The 20,245-nt window shown below is 48.2% G+C and overlaps 1 protein-coding gene across 7 annotated transcripts in view; it reads right to left on the bottom strand.

The window, feature by feature from the left end:
• The window catches only part of spega (striated muscle enriched protein kinase a), a 341,612-nt gene that overhangs the window by 163,223 nt on the left and 158,144 nt on the right, over window positions 1-20,245 (bottom strand). For all 7 annotated transcript variants that reach the window (XM_069936009.1, XM_069936006.1, XM_069936008.1 and 4 more), the window contains 3 exons: window positions 14,371-15,545; window positions 11,828-11,971; window positions 6,033-6,215 (listed from right to left, as the gene is read on the bottom strand). In XM_069936009.1, the coding sequence (XP_069792110.1) occupies window positions 6,033-6,215; window positions 11,828-11,971; window positions 14,371-15,545 (1,502 nt within the window). The remainder of the gene's footprint in view (window positions 1-6,032; window positions 6,216-11,827; window positions 11,972-14,370; window positions 15,546-20,245) is intronic.

Below are 20,245 nucleotides of genomic sequence, written 5' to 3'. Positions count from 1 at the left end.
GCTTGAAACCCAATCTGAACCCCTCCCGAGTTTTGGACTCTGTTCTTACCGGTGAGTGGAAAGCAGAAGAAGACAGCACCAACCAGGCCCTTTATCCACACTTGGCATCCTTCAGATAGGCCAAGTTACGGGGCAGGGGCGACTCCTCAGCGGCGACCCTGTCCAGCAAGGGGGACCCAGGCCAGGCACCGGCATTCTCCAAGGAAGGAAGAAAAAGAGGCGGCAGGCTTTCCAGGCCTCGGGCCAGGCGGCAGCGGACTGCAATTCGAACAAGGGCCAGCGTTTGGGGGAGGGGGGGGAAGAATAAAACCTTTCCTCACACGGGAGGCATCAGGCTCAGAGGGAGGCTCCCGCGATATTCCCTGAACACTGATCCCGGCTGCAGGATGAAGTCCACACGGCAGATCTGTAAACAGCAGTGGCCGTGCGGACAGAAGGAATGCGGGGCATGCTTGGATCTTTTTTTAGCTCCTAGTACAATTGTAGTCAGCATTGACTCCTTCCACATCTCTGCTTCATCACAGGCCAACTCGAGTTCAAGATCCCATGAGGAGACTACTGTGAGCAGGTTCGGTCTGTTTACCTCAATGGGAATACATTTTCCATGCAGTGAGTTCAATGAAAGTTTACCTGACTCATCCCAGGGTGCAAGTTTATTGTCACATGAATGAAAGTGTAGCGATAGAGGTTGTTTTCCAAGCAATCCAGTTGGACATCTCATACATAGTAGGACAATGTATGTGCATTTATGTGAAGAATTGTGTAAAAGAGCATTACTTCACTATGGTAATAATTCACCAGCCGAATCTTTCTTTGGCTTGGCTTCGCGGATGAAGAATTATGGAGGGGTAATGTCCACGTCAGCTGCAGGCTCGTTGGTGGCTGACAAGTCCAATGCGGGACAGGCAGACACGGTTGCAGCGGTTGCAAGGGAAAATTGGTGGGTTGGGGTTGGGTGTTGGGTTTTTCCTCCTTTGTCTTTTGTCAGTGAGGTGGGCTCTGCGGTCTTCTTCAAAGGAGGTTGCTGCCCGCCGAACTGTGAGGTGCCAAGATGCACGGTTTGAGGCGATATCAGCCCACTGGCAGTGGTCAATGTGGCAGGCACCAAGAGATTTCTTTAGGCAGTCCTTGTACCTCTTCTTAGTGCACCTCTGTCACGGTGGCCAGTGGAGAGCTCGCCTTATAACACGATCTTGGGAAGGCAATGGTCCTCCATTCTGGAGACGTGACCTACCCAGCACGGATCTTCAGCAGCGTGGATTCGATGCTGTTGGCCTCTGCCATCTCGAGTACTTCGATGTTGGAGATGAAGTTGCTCCAATGAATGTTGAGGATGGAGCGGAGACAACGCTGGTGGAAGCGTTCTAGGAGCCGTAGGTGATGCCGGTAGAGGACCCATGATTCGGAGCCGAACAGGAATGTGGGATGGCCAGAACTACCTGTTCTCAGCGTAATGAACTTTTAGTTGTGTGCACCACGGTCATGACTTCTAGAAATGGCTGCAGAGGAACTGACTCGAAGTTCTTGTTAAATGGCTTCACCATAACAGCCCCGAATTAGGAGTACCATGGCTGTAGAGGAATTGACAGTGCCATCCTGATTGCTGCCTGCAGAGTTGATCACTGAACTGGCGAACCTCTTCAATTCCGCGCCCACTCCCATGCTCACACGTCTTGTCCACGGCCCACCTAAGACCTCCCGTAAATTGGGAGGAGCAACACTTGATTTTTCCGTCTGGGCGCTCTCCAACCAGATGGCATGAACGTCGGCTTCCCCAGTTGCTGCTAGCCCACTCCTCGTTCTCCCTCCCTTTCCTTCCCCCCGTCTTCTTTTCTCTTCCCTCTCCAATCTCAGAGCCATCCCCCCCTCCCCCTGTTTGCTGGTATGACCTCCCTCCCTTATCCACCTATGACCTCCTGCCTTGGGGGACCATGCTCCTCTCCCCCCCACCATTTTGTTCGGACGGTTGCCGGCATTTTTCCACACCTCGATGAAGGGCTCAACCAAAAACGTTGGTTATATATCTTTGCTATAAAATAGTACACTGTCTGACCAGCTGAGTTTCTCCAACATTGTTGTCTACAGACTTTTGTACTTATACTTTTGATCAAGGCTGATCGATACAGGACATGCCTGCAGTATGAGGTAGCTGTGGGCCCCCAGCCACAAGTGTACCTGACAGCTGATATACAAGAAGCAGCTTCGGACCGTATTTTGTTAGGTCTGCTTTGTTCATGAATGAGTGAGTCAAACACCAGACTGAGTCGAAATCAAGGTTCTTTGTTCTTTATTGCCGGATTGTAACACTTGCAACTAACAGTGTTAGTTGGAGAAGGCGCATTCTGCCGTTATCAGCAAGTGGTGTTTTTTATATACCTTAGGATACGTACTTAGTAAATTATCATACCATGACATTGTCCAATGAATAAACTGTTGCTGTCCCTCTCTGCTAGCCTCCTGCACATCAATTTGTCATCCCCACTCTTATCTTGAGAGTACAAGGTCACAACTGCATCTTGTTACAGCCCAGCACTGGGTGACTCCCTCTACATTCCCAGCTCATGATGTTTTTACCTAACAATTTGGGGCTCACTCAGTTGTAGATATCTAAGCTTTACGAACGAGGCTGTATATCAATTGAGCAACACAAGCTTGTGAACAAAGGGTGTCTGGTTTGAGTTCGTCGGGTCTGAAGTTGTGAAAGGAGGACAGAGCTCCCCATATGGAGCGAGATCAGTTGGTATGGAGCAAGGGGAGCATAATCTTTCTATTTTGGGATTCATTCAGGAGTCCAATAACAGAAGGAAAGGTTATATTATTAAATAAGGTGGTTCTCATCTTGCATTCTTCCTGATTTGGGGTGGGGGATGAAGGCACGAATGGAGATCGGGACTGTCTTCACAAGATTAGAAGCTCTCTCATTGTTAGGTAACTCTCTGACAGTTGTCAACAGACTGGATGCTGAGAAGCCTAGAACCAAGGGTCACACTCTCAGGAAAAGGGGTCAGTTGTTTAGGACTGAGTGGGGGAGAAATTCCCTCTCTGGGAGGATACTCAACTTTTGGAATTCCTCTCCCCCAGAAGGTTGGAGCCTGCAACCTTTACCGCACCAATGATCGGGACTAGGGTTCGAATCCCGCGCTGTCTGTAAGGAGTTTGTACATTCACCCCGTGTCTGTGTGGGTTTTCTCCGGGGGGGGGGGGGGAATTCTGATTTCCTCCCACTGTTTGAAACGTACCAGGGGCGTAGGTTAATTGGGTGTAAATTGGGTGGCACAGGCTCGTGGGCCGAAATGGCCTGTTAAATTTATTGTTGTTATGACTGTTTTCTGACAATTAGTCTGAACTCGTAACTTTGACTTAATTGGAGGGTGTGAGATGCTGAACCCCTGTCCCCGTGGCTGCCATCTTTCCTCCGTTACAACAGGATCCGCACTTCAGGAGCCAAGCATGGAATTTTCTGAGGCTAACAAAGCAAGTCTCATCCTACCAGTGGGACGATGTGACAGCGCCAGGCATTTCTGATTGGATCCCTTCAGCCACAAAACGCAGACGTCTGGGCTTTAAACAAGAAAATCTGTAGATTCTGGGGTCAAGTACAACATACAAATGTGCTGGAGAAACTCAGCGGGTCACGCAGTGTCCTTAGAAGGTAAAGGGTGACCAATGTTTTGGGCCTGGGGCCTTCGTCAAGGGTGTTGAAACGCTGATTAACCTGTGCTTCCTATGTGACCTGCTGAGTTACTCCAGCACATTTGCTATTTGCCGTCTCTTGGGTACTGCAGTGCACTCAGACTGAAAGATCCACCTCTGCCTTCACAATTCCACCTGATAACCATTCCAATTCTCTGTCTCCTGCCTCCCGACCTGAGATCTATCTCCTTGTCTCTCAAAAACACAAGAAATAGGAGCAGGAGTTGGCCATTCAGCCCGTCGAGCTGTCATCCACTGTGATCATGGCTGATCTGATGATCGGCTCACTCCACCGACCTGCCTTTTCCCCATCCCTTAATTCCCAACAGTCCATCCTTGTCTTAAATATATTTACTGATGTCACCTCCACTGCTTCAATGGGCAGCAAATTTCACTGATTCACCACCCTCTGGGAAAAGCAGTTCCTCCTCATCTCCATCCTAACTCTACTACCCTGAATCTTGAGGCTACGTCCCCTAGTTCTGGTCTCCCCCACCAATGGAAACAATGCACCTGGCTCTATCTTATCTATTCCTTTCATAATTTTATACATTTCTATAAGATTCCCCTCATTCCTCTAAATTCCAACGAGTGCAGTCCCAGACGATTCAATCTCCTTCATAGGCCAAACCCCTCACCTCTGGAATCAACCTGGTGAACCTCCTCTGCCCCAACTCCAAGGACCAGACTGCACGCAGTTCTTCGAATGCAGCTTCACTATAAGGTTGCAGTACAGCCTCCCTGTTCCTAAATTCAACCCCTCCAGCAATGAGGGCCAACGTCCCATTTGCCCTCCTGACATCTGGCTGCACCTGCGAACCAACCTATTGTTATTCATGCACCAGCCCCCCTCAGGTTTGTCTCTGTAATCATTTTCCATTTAAATAATAATCTGATCTCCCATTGTTCCTTCCAAAGTGGATGACCTCACAGTTACCAACATTGTACAGTATGTTTCCGATGATCCAAAAGCCATTTTACCAAAATTACCAGTTACCTGCGAATATTTTGTGGCAAAATGACGTCACAAGTTGAAAACAAGTTGAATATTTTGTCTTAACCCCCGTGCTCAAGTGGGACTCTGACGTGCTGTTAGCGCCATTTTGAATTCAACGGAACTCTAGTTACTCGAGGTAAGAATTAAACTTTATTTCATGCTTGAAAACCCTTCCCTTGTTTGTTGTTGTTGTTTTATCCACTGAAACTGTGCAAGTATTACGCTGATGCTACTGGGCCGGGATCAGAACGGGGACCTCAGGCTCCCAGAAAGCTGGGACGGGCTCAGGTGAGAGTCGGCGGCATCAGCGTCGGGATTTCCTGCAGGTGGGCGGACTGGTTCAACACGGGCGGTTGAAGCGTTGAGAGCGTGGTTGAGGTCCAGGTTAGAGATTGTGGCCGGGATGTTGGGAGTTCTGGGGGGTCGGGGGCCAGGGCCAGGTTTGGGTCGAAGGCCGTGGCATCGGGAGCTCCATTGGGTTGGCGGTGGGGATGTGTCGGGAGATCCGAGCAGGGACCTCAGGCACCTGGGCTGGTTCTGTGACAGCAGTGGGGAGATGTTGGGATTGGTGACGGCCGATACAAGTGTTCTGCTGTTTAAACTGGGCTGCAGATTAGATATCCGGAAAATGTAGTTAATCGATACACATTACAGATCCAACTTCCCGATTTACTAGCTGCAAAGTAGGCCAGTCAGTTTTCTTGCCAGCTGATGCAATTCAAAGATTCAGGGAAAGGTGTGGAGACCCCAGGAGCCCGTTGCTGTGGGCAGCGGAGACCCCAGGAGCCCATTGCTGCGGGCAGGGAAAGCAGCAGCTGAGGTAAAACAAGGGACCAGTCCTCCCCCACACCAAATGGGCCCTCCTGAACACCTGGAAGGGGAGAGGACGGTGCACAAGACAATCCCCCAAGGTGTCCTTAAATCTGAAGACTTGGGGAGACGCCTTTCAGATCAGGTTTTCAGTTGTGTCACTAACTGGAGAAGCGACTGCCTGGTTGGAATCATTCTCTTTGGTATCAAGCAGACAGGAGAGGTTTAATTTGAAGTACATAAAATTATTGATCTCTATTGAGGGCGACTTATTTCCTTCTGTAAGGAAAGAACTTGGATTTGTGATGATGTAGGAATTAGATGGGAGTCAAGGAAAATTCAAGTCCAGGCAATGTTCTAGCCTGATATAGTTCCCTGTTTGCCTGTGTTTGGCCCATTTCCTATCAACGTACCTGCCTAAATGTTGTCATTGTCAATGTTCAAAGTTCAATGAGAGCTTATGGTCACAGACCTATGTCGAAACACCACTGCTATACAAATGCAGGACCTCTCCGATCTGCTGGTCACGTACCTGCCCGAACCTGGACTGAAGCACAACAGCTGGACAGGCCGACCTCATTGGCTGCGCTGATAGAATACAGCCCGCCATCCAGAATACTGGCCGAGGGGATGAAGAGGGTGTGCCTCTCCCCTGCCGCCTTCAGGATGTGCCTCTGGCTGGTTTTCAGGACTTCCCCGTCTTTCCTCCAGGTCACTGCAGGGAAAATTTTTTAAAATGTCAATAGCCAAATTGTCCATCGGTTCGACATCGATCATGTCTTACATTAACTGAAGTTCAGCAGAATGAGATGAAGTTGATTGAAACAGAGAACATTACCACACATTACAGACACCTTCGGCCCTTCAATGTTCTGCTGATCTATACGTTCTTATGAAAAAACCCTCCCTACCCCGTAACCCTCTATTTTTCTTCCATCCATGGGCCTATCTAAGAGTCTCTTAAATGCCTCTATTGTTCCAGCCTCCACCACCTCCCGTGGCAAGGTATTCCAGACATACACCACTCTCTGTGTAAAAAAACTTACCCCTGATGTCTCCCCTAAACTTTTTCCCCCCTTCACTTTGTACCCACGTCCTCTGGTGTTTGCTGATCCTGTCCTGGGAAACAGGTGCTGGTCGTCCACCCTATCTATGCCTCTCAGAATCTTGCAGACCTCTATCACTCTTCTCTCCTCCTTCTACGATCCAAATAGAAAAGTCTCAGCTCTGCTAGCCTTGTCTCATGAGATGTTTCCCAATCCAGGCAACAGCGTGGTGAATCTCCTCTGCACCCTCTCCACAGCTTCCATATCCTTCCTGTACTGAGGTGACCAGAACTGAACACAATGCGGTCTAACCAGAGATTTGTAGAGCTGCAACATGACCTCTCTACTCTTGAACTCAATCCCCCTATTAATAAATCCTAACATCCTAAAGGCCTTCTTAACTATCCTGTCAACCTGTGTGGCAACCTTGAGGGATGTATGGATTTGAACTCCAAGGTCCCTCTATTTCTCCACACTGTAAGTATCCAACCATTAACCCTGTTCTCACCCTTCTGGTTTGTCCTTCCAAAATGCATCACCTCACACTTATCTGGACTGAACTCCATCTGCCACTTTTCTGCCCAACTCTGCAATCTGTCTCTATCCTGTTGTCTCTATCCATCCGCAACTCCTCCAAACTTTGCGTCATCTGCAAACTTACTGACCCATCCTTCCGCCTCCTCGTCCAGATAATTTATAAAAATCACAGAGACCAGGGGTCCCAGAACAGATCCCTGCGGCCCCTCCACTAGTCACCAACCTCCAGGCAGAATACTTTCCTTCCACTACTACTCTCTGCTTTCTTCTTACAAGCCAGTTTTTTTTTAACCACACGGCCAAGGTTCCACTGATCCCGTGACTCATGACTTTCTGAATGAGTCTTTCATGGGGGGAGTTGGGGGCCTTGCCAAATACCTTACTAAAATTCCATGTAGACCACATCAATCCTGGCAGGTCTTCACTGGGTAGATAAAGTCAGAGAGATATGCAGATTGGAAACAGGTGCTTCAGCCCATCTTGCCCATGCTGGCTGTTGCCCACCTGAACAAGTCCAATTTGTCTGCATTTGGTTCTTATCCCTCCAAATTTTCCTATCGCTGTATCCATCTAAATGTGTTTAATTGTTCTAATTTTCTTGCCTCTACACTTCCTCAGGCACCTCGTTAAATACACCCACCACCATTCATGAGGAAAAAAAATTGCCCCTCAGGTCAACTTCAATCCTTTCCCCTCTCACAAGCCTATGCCCGCTCATTTTAGACTTCCCTTCTCTGGGAAAATCAGAACCTTTCAATCATCTTATCTAGAGCCCTCATGATTTTATAAACCTCTCAGCCTCTGACAGTCCATGGAAAAAAAGTTCCAGCCAACCCAGTCTCTCCTTAGAGCTCAAGCCCTCCAGTCCTGTAACATTAGTTAGGCCAGTATGGGTAGCATTGCAGTTAGCACAACGCTTTTACAGTGCCAACAACCTGGATTCGAATCCATCGCTTTCTGTAAGGAGTTTGAACACTCTCCCTGTGTCTGTGTGGGTCTCCTCTGGATGCTCCTGTTTCCTCCCACCCTTCAAAAGGTACGGGGGTGAATTGGTGTATTTGGGGGGCACGGGCTCATAGGCTGGAAGGGGCTGTTACGTGCACTAGGTCTAAAAATAAATTTAAAAACATCCACATGAATCTTTTCCGCATTCTCTCCAATAGGTGGGTGATCAGATGTACGCCAAGCTCAGACTCAACACCGTCCTGTACAGTTGTGACATGACGTCCCACTCAGTTCCCCAATGAAGGCCATAGTACAGACCTCCAATCTCTGAAAGAGATTGTCCTCCCAGCCCAGTTTCTTTTCCCCAGAGACCAACACCGTAGCAGTACTCCTGGCAGAACCTTATCAATGTTGGAAGATTTCCCTCCTGTTTTCCTCTGACCTCTCCTGTACCTCTGCCCTTCTAATTACTTGCTGTTTACCTTCTGAAGCAGATAGCCAACATATGTTTCACTTTGGAACATCTCGAGGGCATGAAACATACTGATATATCAGAAGCACAGAACCATGAAAGGCTGCAGCATTTGGGGCCCTTGACTCTACGTCAGAGCAATCAAACCAGATCCTCTTCTCTCGCCCATGCAAATTCTTTCAGACACTGATCGAGTGCCTTGTTGAATCTGTGTCCAGTCTTCTTAAGACTGAGATGAGGAACAACTACTTCTCCCAGAGAGGAGTGAAGCTGTGGAATTCTCTGCTGAAGGAAGCAGTAGAGGTGGCCTCATTACATGCATTTAAGTCATAGATAGATGTTTTATTTTTGCATAGTCAGGGAATTCAGCGATTTGGTGAAAGGCTGGGTGTGGAGCTGAGTCCTCGGCCAAATCAGCTGTGATCTTATTGAACAGTGGAGCAGACTCGATGGGCAAATGGCCAACTCCTGCTCCTGTTTCTGATGTTCTTCCCCTGATCAGATGTTCCTAATCCAACCACTTATTGCGCAGGAAATGTTTCTCTCATGCCATTTTTGCTTCTTTTGATTTTCCCTTCTCTCTCTGTCCCCTGGTATTTGGCTGCTCCATCATGGAGGTACTTTCTCTCTGTCTCTTCCATCCGTACCCTTCATGATTGTAAATCCATCCATCTGATCTCCTCACTTTCTCCTCTGAACCAGCTTCTCCATTCCATTTACAAAACTAAAGTACCTCTTTCCTGGAATATTTTGGAATCTCTCTCCTGCACCCTCTCCAAAAGCCTTCACATCTTCCCCAAAATGCGATGCCCAGAAATCACTCAACCCTCCAGCTGTGGCCATATCAGGGTGATACAAAAGGTTCAGAGGAAGAGAAACTGAGGGACTCAGCAGGTCACAAAATGGTCAGTCACAACTCATCACATTCCATCCAGGTTGCCCCAAAACCCAACGTGGTGCTTTTAAGTTTCACACAACGTTCACTCACATCTAGTTCCACTATTTTCATCGTCCTTTCCCCACTCCCATACACACTTTTCTCTTCAAACCCAACATCTCCTCCCCCACCTTCCTCTCCACCTCTCGTACCTCCTTTTGACCAGAATCATATCATATCAACCCCTTTCTAGCCTTCTTTTTATGCTTGCTCTCCCCCTTCCCATCCTAGTCTCGATAAAGGATCCCAACACCAAACATGAACTGATCCTTTCTGTCCTTGGACGATGCCTGACTAATAGGGTTTATCATTGCTTGCTCAAGATTCTGAGCCTGGAAGGAAATTAATGACTGTATTGGTAAAGAGATTGTAATATCACCAAAAGCGCCCTTGATACGTAACGAGCTGATGTCTATGAATTTAGGTAACAAAATCCTGGATATTTGACATCATAAGGGGATCTGAAATATCGAGGACTGCTATGAATATAGACAGCTCATATCCTTTGAACAACTAAAGGTCAAATATGATTTGCCTATTGGAATCTTTCACTATTTTCTCCAGTTAAAATCCTTCCTGAGGGAAAAATGGGGCTCGACCATGACCCCACCTAAGGGGAACGAGGTGGAAGGGACGCTCTCCCAAATTTATATCCGGAATGTACCTTGTACTTCAAAATGAGAGCCCAAACCCGGGCCTGCAAAGATCAAGGGAAAGGCAGGAGTCAGACTTGGGAATAACGATTGATGAGGAGTGTTGGTCAGATTTATGTTGGGAAAATGTAACATCAGTGATCATCGCCACACTTGGATTGATACAATATAATTTCTTACACCAATTATACCTCACACCATAAAAATCACATAAAGGAAAATCAGATATGGGAAATGTGCTTCAGATGTGGGTTTGAAATTGGAACCAGATGTGGACCTGCGCGAAGGTGAGACCCTTTTGGCTTGAATTATCTATTAACTAGGTTGAAATTATCTAACGTATTAACTAGGATTATGGAGCAGACTTCCCGTTGGATCCAGAGTTGTATTTATTGGGAAACCTGGTGGACGTGGGCAGAAAATTAACAACATTCCAGATTAAATTTGTAAATTTTGCCCTGTCACTAACAAAAAATTACCTTGTGATCACCTGGAAGTCCGACTCCCACTTCTCATCACTCGATGACCCACGGAGATGCACAACTATGTGACCATGGAGAAACTAACATAGAATTTAAGAAAGAAATTCAACACTTTTGCCAAAAGATGGCAACCTTATCTAGAGCACTTCAGGGCCCAGTTATAATGACAGCCAGGTTGGTTGAAAAATTTGGACAAAATATACCAAGACACCAGCAGTGAAATATGTCAAAGAGTGAAAGTCGATTCGAAAGGTTGCGGGACACTGAAATGTTCTTTTCGGTTTTCTGTCTCTTTAGTTGTTTTGTTTTCTTTTGATGTTGAGGGGAGGGAGGAAGGGGAATTACAAGTGAATTGATATTGTACTTGATTCTCAGAAGTGAATTGGACTAAAATAATGTGTAAATATGTTAAAAAATGACTGTTTTCTCCAAAGTGACCTCTAGCTTGTTTCGAAAAACAAAAACAAAAATAAAATTTCCAACCTCTGCAGTTATTATGTTTTCTTGCTCTTTGCTCCTTAGATCCCAAGTAGCTTTAAATGATTTAAATTTAAATTTAAAATATTTAAATTTGGACAAACAGCACAGGCCCTTTCGGCCCACAATCCCCTGCTGCCCAATTACATCCAGTTAACCTACAACCCCTGCACGTTTTGAATGGTGGAAGGAAAGACAACTCTGGGAGGAGACCCACGGAGACACGGAAGTTCGGTGACCAAAACTGCACACAATGCTCCATATTTGGCCTCATCAATGTCTTATACAACTTCACCACATCATCCCAACTCCTGGACTCAAATGCTGCGATTGTAGTAAAAACACAGAATTGCTGGAGGACTCAGCCGGTCTCACAGCGTCCACAGGAGGTAAAGAGATATTGTCGATTATTTGGGCCTGAGCTCTTCCTCAAGGAAGGGCTCAGAACCAAAACATCAGTAATTTATCTTTACCTTCTATGGATGCTGCAAGGCCTGCTGAATTCTCCAGCATTTTCGTGCTTTTATCATGAGTGTGAGATCACACGCCACCAGATTCAAGAACAGTTTCATTCTCACTGTTCTCACTCACCCGAATGAACCTCACACCAGTCGAAATTATGTTGCCTTTACTCTGTACACCTGATCTCACTCTCTTGCTGGAACTCTGTACTTACAACTGCATCTCACTTGTACTATGAATGAAATGCCTACTGGGCTACTCACAGAAGAACCTCGATCACCCCAATAAAACTTGGGGGGCTAATTCTATTGCTTACCTTCAGGCATGGGGGTGCCGGTGATGATGCATTTCAAGAGCACTCCAGATCCCACTGTAGCGACTGTGTCAGTGATGGCAATCTCAAACACCGGTGGCTCCAAGGGGTCTTCACCAGCCGAGACGTAGGAATCATCCGAGGATTCTGTCGGGAACAAACTTTGTGTTAAAACAAAGTGAGATCTCACCGGAGAATGATTGGTGGAATGGCTAAGATCAAACGGGAGGATATCCGTGAAGATCGAGCAGATGTTCCAGCTCCTATCACATGAAAATCAACACTACCCTGGGGAAGCCCACCTGAATGACCACCCTGACCATTCCCTCCCTCTGCCACTCGTGTGGATAGACTACAGAATAGTCAGGTCACGTTTATTGTCATCTGATTGCACACATTCTCCAGTCCTCGGTGCAAAACACGCAGACACACAACCAGACAATCAATAGACATGCAGGACATGGATTTCATCTCTACAAATAATTAAATATTATTTTGTGAATATGAGGGTCTCGGAGGGTCAGGGTGAGCAGTTCCTTTGGTCGTTCAGCATTCTCACTGCCTGTAGGAAGAAGCTGCTCCTCAGCTTGGTGGTGCTGGCTTTGATCCTCCTGCATCTCTTCTCTAACAGGAGCAGATGAAAGATGCTGCGTGCGGGGTAGAAGAGTCCTCAATGATTTTGTGCACCCTCTTCAGACAACAATCCTGGTAGATCACGTCAATTGTTGGGGGGGGGGTGTGGGAAGGAGACTCCAGTGATCCTCTCTGCCGCCCTTCTGATCCTGCGGATTGGCCTCTGATCCATTCCTCTGCAGCAGCCAGCCGGGACACTCTCGATAGAGCTCCTGTAGAAGGTTGACATGATGATGACCGGTTGCCTTATCTGGTTCAGTCTTCTCAGGAAGTGTGGTTGCTGTTGTGCCTTCCTGACAAGTGAGGAGATGTTGTGTATCACTGCAAACACTCATCCAGGCTACTCATCCCTTCGCCCACCAAGGAGCATGAGTGGGAGTGGGTGGACACCATCTTGACCTGGAAATGCTATGTCCTTCGTCACTGGGTCTGAATACTGGAAACCCCTCCTCAATTCCACTGTAGCAGAAACTTAGAGAAGCAGCCAACATATTGAAACACTCATGCCACCTCAGCCACACTCTCTTTACCCTTCCATCAGGAAGAAGGCTCAGAAATATGAGAAGATTCATGAGTGTGAATATCAGTAAGATTGAAAGAGGGCAGAGAAGATTTACTAGGATCTTGCCCAGACTTCAGGAACTGAGTTACAGGGAAAGGTTAAACAGGTTAGGACTTTATTCCCTGGAGTGTAGAAGAATGAAGGGAGATTTGATCGAGGTGTTTAAAATTATGAGAGGTATAGATCGAGTAAATGCAGTTAGATCTCCTCTCATTCTCATATACTCCAATGAATACAACCCATGAGCTGCCAAACGCTCCTCGTATGTTATCCTTTGCATTCCAGGAATCATCCTGGTAAATCTCCTCTGCACCCTCTCTAACAACATCACATCCTTTATAAGATAGGGGGCCCAAAACTGCACACAGTTCTCCAAATGAGGTCTCACCAGTGCCCCATAGAGCCTCATCCAACTCTAGGGCATGAACGTTGAGCTCACTGCATTCCACTAATCAGCTTGCCTTCCCTCCCCCCTCCCCTCACCTCTCACCACCCCCTCCTTCCCCTTTTGTTCGGACATCTCTCATGTTCCCCCACACCTTGATGAAGGACTCAAGTCCGAAACTTTGGTGATTTATCTCCACCTTTACTACATAAAGGCCCTGTTGGACCAGCTGGGTTTCTCCAGCATTTGCGTTTTTTTACCTCAAACACCGTGTCACCAGAATCCTGTGTTTTAGCTGCATTCAGTTCTGGTTGCCTCATTACAGGAAGGATGAGATGCTTTGTTAAAGAGATCTACCAGGAAGTTGACTGGATTGAAGAACACGTCATGAAGCAAAGTGGAGTGACGAAGGATGAGAGGTGACTTTGTAGGAATATATTCCCTTACGAGGGGCTTGGATAGGGTGGACAGTCAGCACCTTTTCCTTGTGGCAATAATAATGTACCAGAAGGCATGTGTAAAACATGAGAGTCCACGGACACGATGGTTGAAGTAAAGTTTGAGTCCTTCATCAAGGTATCTAGCCTGAAACATTGATTATGTATCTTTATCTTTGTTGTACAAAGTTCACTGTTTGACCTGCTGAGTTTCTCCAGTGTTGGGTTTTTTCCAGAGGGCATCTGTTTAAGATAAGGGGAGGAAAGTTTAGGAAAGTTTTTTTATATACACGAAGAGCAGTTGGTGCCTGGAATGTATTGTTGGGGATGGTGGTGGAGGCTGTTACACTAGGGGACAGGCACAAAGATGGAAGATAAATAGGTTATGGATGTGTGGGAGGAAAGGGTTAGATTGTTGAGTAGGTTTGCATGGGTCAGTACAGCATGGTGGGCTGAAGGGCCTCTACTGTGCTGGAATGTTCCATGTGACAAGCTCTAGGAGCCCTTGCCTGCCCTCTTGGCCTCTTACCCAGTTCTGGTGAGATGGGGCGAGATTTCCTGGACTTCCCCCGGGATGATTTGCGGCCTGATTTCTCCAACACCGGGGTCCTGGCCTCTTCCTCAGCGCCCTCACCTCGGGCACTGCCCTTCTCCTCGCTGGGCCGCGGATCTGTGGGGTCACCGGCTGGGCTGAGGGGGGTGAGGCCCAGCTCGGGGCTGCCGTCGTGCTGCGGCTCAGCCATCTCCCTGGCAACGGGAGGTGACGGTTGCCCCCAGCGACCACCTCGCCCTTTCACCTCATGCTGGATGACGGGTGCGAGCAGCTCTGCACTCAGGGCCACCTTATCCAACGCAAGGAGCGGCTGGGCTTGCGGTGGCGGTGTCCCCCGCTGACCGGGCATGAGCCAGTACTTGGCCCCTGGTGATATGTGTGGTGACGCGGGGCCTTCCAGCTCGGCAGTGGCCGGGCTCCTCCATAGGGGCTTCCTTGGGCCCTGCTGCCCACTCGCCGCCTTGCGGGCGTTCAGCTCACGGTTGACCGCCCGCTCCAGCACAGGGGACCTCAGCAGCGGCCTGGCTGGCGAAGCCGCAGCCGCTGCCTTGATGCGACTCAGCTCCTCGGAGATCTTGAGCTCGACACCGCGGGCCCGCTCGTCAAATGAGGCGGCTTTCTGGCGGAAGAGCCACCGCCGCTGCTCCGCGCCAGACCCAACACCGGCCTTGGCCTCGCACTCCAGCAGGTCAGAGAAGGAGGTCCGCCGCCGGCTGAGGCGCGGGTCAGCGTGGTCGAACGAGCGTGACTTCCTGAAACCAGGCCACGCTTGGCCATCCGACAGGTCGAAGCTCCGCCGGCGCTCTGGGAATGGCTCCAGGCACTTCACCCGCTCCAAGACCCGGGACGCCGAGGGTTCACCTCGCTGCTCCGTTGCCTTCGACTTCTCGGCCACGCCCTCGAACTCGGCCGGGACCGTGTCACAGTACTCGGCTGGCGTGGAGAGCTTGTGCCGCGGGGTCAATGGCGTGGTCTGCTGTGCCGCGAGGTCAACTCGCACGGCCTTGGGGCTGGCCGGCCGTGCTCTGAGGCTTGTTGGCAGGAGCCCTGGTGCTCTGGGACTTCCAGGCTGGGCCATGGAGTCCCACCTGAGGGCAGGATCGACGTTGTCCTCAAGGTGACTCCTGTCCAGTGTCTCCTCGCAGAGGTCCCTGGAACAGAAAGAAACAGGGGGACTTCATTACACTGAAAGAGGCTAGAGATTCAGCTCAATCTTCACTGATGTGCCACCTAAGGCAGGTTGGAAGACATTTGCATTATTCCTGCACTGGGAAGTTCCAGGGTAGAACTATGGCAATTTCTGGAAATGCTGTAGCTTGTTAGAATACAACAAGCTCCCACGGAGAGCAGCATGTGAGTGGACAGGCCATGGTATGAGGCTTTAAGTTGTGATTCCAAGTCAACACAGCCACTTGTCTGACACACGGCAATGGTGTGTCAGTAAATCTGGGCCCTTGGTCAATATCTATAAATCCTGATGGGACCACACTTGGAGTTTTGTGTTCAGTCTGGTCACCTCATGACAGGAAGGATGTGAAAGCTGTGGAGAGGGGGCAGAGGGGATTCATCAGGATGTTGTTGGATTGGAAAACAAGTCTTATGAGGCAAGGTTAGCAGAGCTGGGACTTTTCTCTTTGGTGCGTAGAAGGATGAGAGGAGACTTAATAGAGGTCTACAAGTTTCTGAGAGAACAGATAGGGTGGACAGTCAGCGCCTGTTTCCCAGGGCAGGATCAGCAAACACCAGAGGACATGAGTACAAAGTGAAGGGAGGGAAGTTTAAGAGAGACGTCAGGGGTAAGTTTTTTTGATACAGAGAGTTGTGTGGGCCTGGAATGCCTTGCCAGGGGATGGTGGTGGAGGCTGGAACATGAGGGACATTTAAGAGACTCTTCAGTCATATGGACGGAAGGAAAATAGAGAGTTATGGGGTAGGGAGGGTTTAGTACTTTTTTCTGGAAGGAATCAATGGGTGGGCACAACATCGAGGGCTGAAGGGCCTGTACTGTGCTGTTGTGTCCTGTCTGGGAAGCAGCACGACTTTGTGAAATTAGCCTGTACCTGAGAGTTCACGTATCCAGAGCTGGAGAGGACTCAGAAACCCAAGGTTGGCTGGCCATAGATGGCGTAAAAACTAGAGGTGGAAGGGCGATGAGAGTTGCCTTCGACTCACAGGCGGGGCCCTGAGGTGTGGGCGAAGCCGGTAGTGGCACATCAGTAAAGAAGGAACACCAGCTGCGCACAATGAGCAAAGAACAGCAGGTGAGGTCGGGTGAATGAGGCTGGCCATGCAAGAACTGGGTTTGGAAGGCCTGAGACGTACAGCAGATAGAGGAACTCAAAACATGTTGGCCTGAAGCAAAGGAGCATTAACCACAGTACCACTCAGTTACTTCACTTTGTGTCAGCTTGGGATTGAGGGGCAGAAGACCATTTTCCCCTTGAGTATGTTCTGCCATTCACCGAGATACAGCACAAAACCAGCCCATTATCCATGCCAACCATCAAGAAACTATTGATTTGAAACCTACAGCCCACATAGAAAATAGGAAAAGTCCATTCAGCCCACTCAACCTTTCAATACGACGGTGGCTGATCATGTGACTTCAGTACCATATTCCTGCTTTCTCTCCACATCCCTCAATCCGGGAGCTGCACCCAACTCCTTTTTGAACAGCCTCAACAATTTTCTGTGGCATGGAGTTCCACAAGTTCACAGCTCGGTGAGCGAAGACGTTCCTCTTCATCTCAGGCCTAAATGATTTCACCCTTCTCCTCAGACTGTGACCCTTTGTTCTGGACTTTCCCAGCATTCATGCCGCGCCCAACCTGTCCAGTCTTGGCAGAATTTTTACTTGTCTCAACGAGATCCCCCCTCATTCTGAATTCCACTCTCCAGTCTTTCTTCATCAGTCAGTCCTGCTGACACAAGCCTCATAGTGTGGGCCTCTTCAAGGCCCTATATAACTGCTTCAAAACAGATAAGGGTCCCACATTCCCACCTACTCCCCCCAGGTTCTATCCCCCACCTACATATTGGGGAAATTTATAACAGTCAATTAATCTACATTGGCAAGACTGCACATGCAATATTGGGCGCAGTTCTGGTCACTGAACTACAGGAAGGGTGTGAACAAAACAGAGAGAGGACAGAGAAGATTCACAAGATGATCCCTGGGTTTCAGCACCAACCTTATAGACAAAGGTTAAAAAAGTCGAGGCTTTACTCCTTGGAGCGTAAAAGGCTGAGGGGGGGATTTGATAGCGGTCTTTAAAATGTTGAGGGGGAGAGAGAGAGTAGATATGGATAGACTTTTACCATTGAGGGGAGGGGAGATTCAAACTAGAGGACATGAGCTGAGAGTTAGGGGGGCAAAAGTTTAGGGGCAACAGAAGGGGAAGCTTCTTCACTCAGAGAGCGGGGTCTGTGTGGAATGAGCTTCCGGAGGAGGGTTGTCCAATATTTTAAGAAAAATGTGGAGAGGTATATGGATGGAAAGGGTATGGAGGTTTATGGGCAGAATGCAGGTCAGTGGGACTAGGAGAAGGTAAGAGTTTCGGCACGGACTAGAAGGGCCATGATGGCCTGTTTCCTGCTGTAATTGCTACATGTTTTATATAGTGTGCAGAAATGATTCCCGATGCTACTGGGACTGGAGAGCTTGTGTTACAAGGAGAGAGGCTGGATAGGTTGGGCCTATAGGCTTAGGGGGGAGGGAGAGATACACCTTGTAGGGGGTTTATAAAATCATGGATAAAATAATGTGAATGGTCACAGTTTTCCCTGGTAGGGAAGTTTAAGTTGAGGGGAGAGATGTAAGGGGGACTGAAAGGGACATATTAACCGTATAACCATATAACAGTTTAGGGCATGAAAACAGGCCATCTCGGCCCTTCAAGTCCATTCCGGTTCACTCAAACAACTCTGCTAGATCCCACACCCCCCGCGTATTCTCCGCCCATAACCCTCCATCCCCCTCTTATCCATGTATACATCCATCCTCCTCTTAAATGAAAGAATTGACTCTGCCTCAACTATTTCCTCTGGAAGATTATTCTGTTCAGACACCACTCTCTGAGTGAAGAAACATCCTCTCATGTTTCTCCTAAAATTTTGCCCCCTTACCCTCAACTTGTGTCCTCTTGTTTCAACCTCCCCTGCTCTCAGGGGGAAGAGTCTACTTGCATCTAGTCTATCTATTCCCTTCATAATCTTAAACACCTCTGTCAAATCCCCTCTCAACCATCTACATTCCAATGAATAAAGTCCTAACCTCTTCCATTTTTCTCTGTACTCTAGGTATTTTAAGCCAGGCAACATCCTTGTACATCTTCTCTGCTCCCTCCCCACCTTATCTATATCCTTCCTATAATTTGGAGACCAAAACTGAACACAATACTCCAAACTTGGCCTCACCAATGCCTTAAACAGTCGCAACATCACTTCCCAGCTCCAAAACTCCATGCTATGATTTATGAAGGCTAACATACCAAATGCCTTCTTAACCACTCTGTCAACATGAGAATCCACCTTCAAGGAACCCTGCAAGATCTCTTTGTACTTGTGCATTCCCCAATGTCCTCTCCTTTACTACCTATGTTCTATTTCGATTATTTTTACTGAAGTGAAGGACCTCACACTTCTCTACATTAAATTCCATCTGCCATCTTTCAGCCCAACTTTCCAGACAAACCAAATCCCTCTGCTATCCACCACTCCCCCTATTTTCATATCGTCTGCGTATTTACTTAGCCAGTTAACCATCCCATCATCCAAATCATTAATATAAATTATGAACAACAGGGGACCTAGCTCCGATCCTTGAGGTACTCCACTCATTACAGGTTTCCATCCTGACAAACCGTTGACCACCATGACCCTCTGCTGTCTCTCCTCCAGCCACCTCTGCACCCATCTTACTGTTTCTCTATTAATCCCTAGTGACTGAACCTTCCTTACTAACCTTTCATGTGGAACCTTAGTTAAAATCCAGATAGACGACATCAACTGCCCTACACAGAGGGTGGTGGATGTGGAGAAGGAGCTGCCTGAGGAGGTGGTAAGGGGGGTATAATTAGAATGTTTAACAAAGAATGGTGGAGCTGGACAGACTCAATGGGAGCAGTGGCATTCCTGGAGAGAAATGGTCGGTCAGTGTTTCGGGTCGAGACCCTTTATTGAGGACCACTGAGACCTTCAGGCTTCTTCATGTTTACTCAAGGTTCCAGCATCAGCAAGGATTGGTGTTTCTCTGTAATGATTAAATGTTATTTGGATAGGAACAGTTCAGAGGAACACGGGCTGAATGTAGGCACATAGCTCAGGTACGTAACTTGGCCAGCTTGGAGGCGTTGGGCTGAAGGGCCTGTTTATGTGCTCTACAAGCTCCTTGAGACATTTTGGACACCTCTGGAGGAAAATGGAGTATCCAGGAGAAACCCCTGGAGTCACAGAGAGGGTGCAAACTCCGCACCAGAGGTCAGGATCAAACCCAGCTCTGGAGCGGTGAGGCAGCTGCTATACCAGCTGCACCCCTACTTATAGAACAGCACAATCCACAAACAGGCCCTTCAACCCAGAAAGCCTGCACCAAAAATGATGTCCAAATTACACCAAAAATTCTGGCAGCACATTTTGCATATCCCCTCCATTCCATTTATTTTCCCTTTCATGTGCCTGTCCTGGAGCTACTTAAACAGAGTACCCATGACACCCTATGACATTAGTGCCCTGTTGTTAGTAAGGGATTACTTAAGGTGGGATGAGAGTGGAAAGAAAAAGGTTTAGAACCACTGGTCTGGAGAAAACAATGGAGGTTTGTTTTCATTGCTCACAACCTCCAACTCAGGCA

This window comes from Narcine bancroftii, chromosome 4 (assembly GCF_036971445.1).
Source record: "Narcine bancroftii isolate sNarBan1 chromosome 4, sNarBan1.hap1, whole genome shotgun sequence".
Classification (NCBI taxonomy): Eukaryota; Metazoa; Chordata; class Chondrichthyes; order Torpediniformes; family Narcinidae; genus Narcine; species Narcine bancroftii.
This window is presented reverse-complemented; position numbering and strand designations above follow the sequence as displayed.